At 45.7% G+C, this 4,939-nt stretch overlaps 1 protein-coding gene across 4 annotated transcripts in view; it reads right to left on the reverse strand.

Moving 5' to 3' along the window:
- fancc (FA complementation group C) overlaps positions 1-3,213 on the reverse strand; it is a 21,636-nt gene extending 18,423 nt beyond the window's left edge. For all 4 annotated transcript variants that reach the window (XM_076049485.1, XM_076049483.1, XM_076049487.1 and 1 more), the window contains exon 1: positions 2,994-3,213. In XM_076049485.1, coding sequence (XP_075905600.1) covers positions 2,994-3,182 — 189 coding nt within the window. In that variant the 5' untranslated portion in view covers positions 3,183-3,213. The remainder of the gene's footprint in view (positions 1-2,993) is intronic.
- Positions 3,214-4,939: the final 1,726 nt, after the last annotated feature.

Below are 4,939 nucleotides of genomic sequence, written 5' to 3' on the forward strand. Positions count from 1 at the left end.
TCGAGGGTGCTATACCTGTAAGGTCCTAAGTATGCGTGTGCGTGTGTGTCTGCGCTTGTTTATCCAGCCCAAAACAAGAGCGCATGTGATTTATTTCACCTAACAGCCAGTTAAAACATCCAGAAGGCTCTGTGCAAGCACACGCCACTCAAGACCTTTAATACCTCTTGACCCTGACTGTCTATACATTTCGTTTTTCTATACATTTACTCATAAAGTCGCAGAGCTACAGTCTGGAGAGATTCCAATAACATGTCAAGGGGGGGGCCTGCTAAAATGAAAAGGTCTACACTGACCAAGCATTTAAAAAAAAAAAAAAAAAAAGAGCACAAAGTGAAATTTTGTCAGTGCGAAGAGCGCCGCTGCTCAAATTTCAATTTTTTTTAATGTTTCTATAATTCAGGTGAGAATTAAAACTCTTACAGACTGAAGGTGCAGTAGGTAACTGACATCTGACGATATGCAAGTCTGGCAACTGAATCATGTGCTTGTTGGCAGCGGCTTGAAATGATTTATTCAGACACGGGTGCTATGTCTGGATAGTTCTGCACACACGATGTGGAGTCAGAGACTTGTCTGATTAAAACCAATGACAACCAACATCATTCTAAAAATAAAGAAATAAATTAAATTTAAAAAAAAAAAAGATGGATGTGACAGTGATGTGACAGTATAAGGCATCAATGAGATCTCAAGCGGTGCAGTCTGTGTAGGTCTTAACAAAATGCAAAAGAAATAAATGACAAACTTTGAGTGAAGCAATCAGAGCAAAATCCCCTGCAGACCCCTTCAGTCAAAATCTCCCTCATACACTGGAAAAGTGCTCTGGGGCGCAAGTAAGACTATTTTATGGAGATCGATGAAGCGAGCAATGAGGAAAACTTCTGTATCCGACGTGGCTGCGTCCCATTCCTGCTCTCAAAGTGACTCATTCCGTTTTATCAACATTCCCATACACTACATATTCAATTCTTGTAAAAGCTGGAGACCAAAGACGGAATGAGCGCGTTTATTGGGAAGTGTGTCTTGGACGGTTTCCTGGGACTTTATGAAAGTTTCCAGTTGTGGTGAGAGCTGTTATTTTAAGTTAACGTTATAATGTCGTAGGTTTCTGTTAGAAAAAATTGCAACGTTACATGGAAAGGAATCAGTGAGGATAATAAAATAAACAGAAAAACAGAAAGATGATAAAAAAGAAGAATTAGTGAATTGACTATTTGTTTCTTATTCATTTTGTTACACTCAGACGGCATCGCTCGTTAGCTCCGTTTGTTTCGCATCTTTATGCTGAACTTAAATAACGTAGAAGTGTCTCTAAGCTCCCAGGGAAAGGTGTGATTCCATAAAAAAACAGTTCCTTCAGCAGGAAAAACAAAAATATAGCGAGAGGAAACTATTCTGACAGAGTGTAAACCTGGAAATTGTATAACGGAGTGTTTCTCCGAGCATAATCCACAGGAAACATATTAAGTCATCAAAGGATGCAAAATGCTGCCAAGAAGCAGCTGTTCTTTTATGACTCTGCTGCCAGTAAAAAGGATTTCAACCCAAGTTGCCCAATTAAGATGCGCCATTCATTTCTGCCTTTGTGTCAGCGTGGTCATCTTCCACACGCCTGCGTGCCTGAGTGGGGTGTTCACGGCAAAATGATGGCACGGGAAGAGAAGCAAACTCAGACTCATTCTTGCAAGACCACCAGAACTGTAAGACAAGAGTTTTATTGTGGGGAAAATCTGAAATATGACGCTGAGGGAACTTGTAAGGGGGGGAAATTAGATTATTGAAAGCGGCAAGACGGAGAGCGCTGAGGTGCAAATGAAAGAATTCAAAGTTGGAAAGGGGGGGGGAGCAAAGCATCTCGCTGTGCTACACCCCGCCCCCCCCTCCCACATCTGCTGGATCTGATACGGGGATACATTAGGTTAGCGCTGGAGGTCCCGCAGCGGCTATTACCTGACTAACTCAACACGGCGGCGCTGCCAGCTCGCCAGACACACGCACGCACGCAGCCCCTGCAGAGCACAGAGCGGCTCCTGTTAGCAGCACCCTGCTGCTGCTGTGCGTGTCAGCTGGCACGGGTGAAGGCAGCGCGTGCTCGCCGGCGGACTCAGAGCTCCGTTTATCAAGCGGCTCTCTGATTAACGGCTCGTCACAGATCATCAGGTTCTGGTTTGGCCAGCCACAGACAAAGATACGGGTCTTTGAGTTGAGACGAGACACACGCATCCATTTTCTATTGTTGCTGTTGACGAAGAGGCAAACAACCAGGTTGTCCACGCCGACGTTCACACCACGTGCGAACCAGAGTTTGAAATCAGCCTGAAAAGCTTTCTAAATGCTGAGCACAACCAAAGGAAAATGAAAAAATCTTTCATCGCAACAGGAACATAAATAATGTTGTCAAAAAAGTGCAACCGCCGCTTCTTGACCAAACATTTATATCTTCCACCCCCGCGTCATCGCCTGGCCTTTATATCCACCTGACGCACACAAGGCGCCCTCTCAAGACAGGAAAAACAAATACTCAACATTTTTAGCAATTCAATAAGCAGAATACACGTCCACTATAAACTAAGATACTAGTCATACGAAAGTCATTAGCCTGCTATAATTTAACGGCTGTAACACCTCTATCAAGAACAATATTGGGTGTACCCAAACACTCCTATTTTTCTTTTTAACTCGACCATCACCAGGACATCATCGATTGAGGATGCCGTCGACTCCATTGTTTCTGTCGGCGCGAAAGAAAGAGCCCCAAAACCTGTATTCGTTTAGTGAATTTTATCCGCAAATTTTCTTCGCGGTTGGTGTGTACACAAAAAATTCGCCGGCAAAATATTCACGTTTTTGCGTCACTTATTCAAGTCGCTTGGCCTATTTCCTGGTGTGTAAGGACCTTTAGGCGCAGGTCTTTTGGAGCAGGACGAAGCCAGAGAACCGGGAGAGAAGCCCAGCAGACACAGGGAACCCTCTCTGTACTAATAGCTCACCGCTCGGTCAATGTGTGTGAGGAGCTGCTGGACGAACCCCCTCAGCCTGCCCAGGTGCAGGCAGGTGTCTCTCTGCGATTCAGCGCTGTGAGTTTCACCCCAGGCCACTGCTTTGTCCAGCCAGAACTGCATCTCCTCCACGGTCAGAGGACGCTGAGGCTCTGACGTCTGTCCAGGCTGCAGAGACATCCTGCTGCTACTGCTGCTGCTCAGCAGAGAATCCTACCTGAGACAGAGAGAAGGAGCAGTTCTCAGTCAAGGGCACACACCAGTGAACATGTCTTCAGGTTGTAATCATCTCTTGATGGCAATTCTGTGCAATCAGGCAATTTTCAACAAAAGCGGGCCAACTCTACTCAACAACGGCCGCTTGCTTCTCTCAGCTGCGGCTCAGTTGGGAGGGCGGGCCGAGAGTTGACGGGTTGACGGTTCAAATCCCGGCTCCCACTGTCCGCACGTTGAAGTGTCCTTGGGCAAGAAACTGAACCCTCGATTGCTCCCAATGGGGCTGGCAGCGCCTTGCATGGCAGCAGCCACCCATTGGTGTACGAGTGTGTGAGTGAATGGGTGACTGAGAGGCCATTGTACAGCGCTGTGGGCTACCGTGAAGGTGCTGGAAAGCGCTGTGTAAGTGCCGTCCATTTACTCTCTTAACAAGAGAGTTCCTAGACACAATCAAGACAAAGATGTGGCTCCTCCTTACAATGTTGCTCGCTGTGGTAATGAGAAAAGAGCGAGCAGTGGTGCAGCGCGGAGGGGGGGGGGGTCATTAATGAGCAGCAAGCGACAGCTGTAAACAACGCAAGATTTATTTCCAAAGTTACTTACGCTGGCAAGGACTGAATTCAATAAAGCCTGTCGCAGGGAAAGGAACGCCGCACTTGGATTACAAAAGTATTTAACAATGCTGCAGCCTCTAAAACATCCACAAAACATGAGGCGTTAACACCAGCCTGCAGCTGCGACTGGCTGTTTCCCATCCTGCACTTGTGTGGCACGCCGCACCAAACCCCCGCTCTTCTTTTTGTCGATGCAAGGTGGCTGGCGCCATGAGAATCAAACTGAAGGAAGAATTTCAGGATAGCGTAGCGCCGATCCGGACGTGTTCTTCGTACCGGGCCCTCAGGATGTAAGATTGGATGATGAAGGCCTCTCCCACACATAAAGAGGCCTACCGGGAAGTAAACATTTTTCCTTTTTTAACGATGGACGGAAAAGGCGTGGGGGGGCTCACCATAAGAGCTTGTGAGTGAGGATGTTATGTGCTCTGCGTATGGCTTTAGAAAGGTGTGTGTGTGCGTTATAATCAAAGGTCTGTGTTAGACACCACAGGGTTGTGTTTTATGATCACCTCGCTGCAGACGATTTGTTTTATGCTTCGCCATCATCTCGGCTGGAAAGCCCCTCCGTCTCGCTCGCGTGAATTTACAAATACGTGTTACAGGAAGTGAAAAGGCCCGGCTAAATTGGGAACAAACGACTTGTTGACTCGGTTTTCAGCAAAGCAGAGGTGGAAATGAACTACAGGTGGGATACTGAGTCTCAAACATAACTTCTACGGCACACAGTTATATGTAGATACTGTAGATAAAGTTTTATGGGTAAACACATGTCACGGCCGCGAAGGGAAAAAAAAAAAAAGAAAAAAAAAAAAAAAGCAACCCTGAGAGCCAAGGTGCACATAAATGTCGTTGACAGCAGTTCTGGGGTTGGCTGAACATTCTGGAGCAGGAATAAGATTTGACTGCTCAAATATTATTTTTGAAGATTTGTTAAGCTAAGCTTGTGGACTTTGGGTAAGAGTGAGTTTGCTGTTCCAATTAGTGGACTGTTGACATTATTTCTGTATAATCAAATCAGTTAAACGTCACTTTTTACATATTTACTTTAATAAAAAAAAAAGAAAAAAAAATCATATTTCAAGACCTTGATGTCAGATTTGTCTT

Source organism: Nelusetta ayraudi, unplaced genomic scaffold (assembly GCF_046127955.1).
Source record: "Nelusetta ayraudi isolate G7.1 ecotype Tasmania unplaced genomic scaffold, CSIRO-AGI_Nayr_v1 ptg000116l, whole genome shotgun sequence".
In the NCBI taxonomy this organism is placed as follows: Eukaryota; Metazoa; Chordata; class Actinopteri; order Tetraodontiformes; family Monacanthidae; genus Nelusetta; species Nelusetta ayraudi.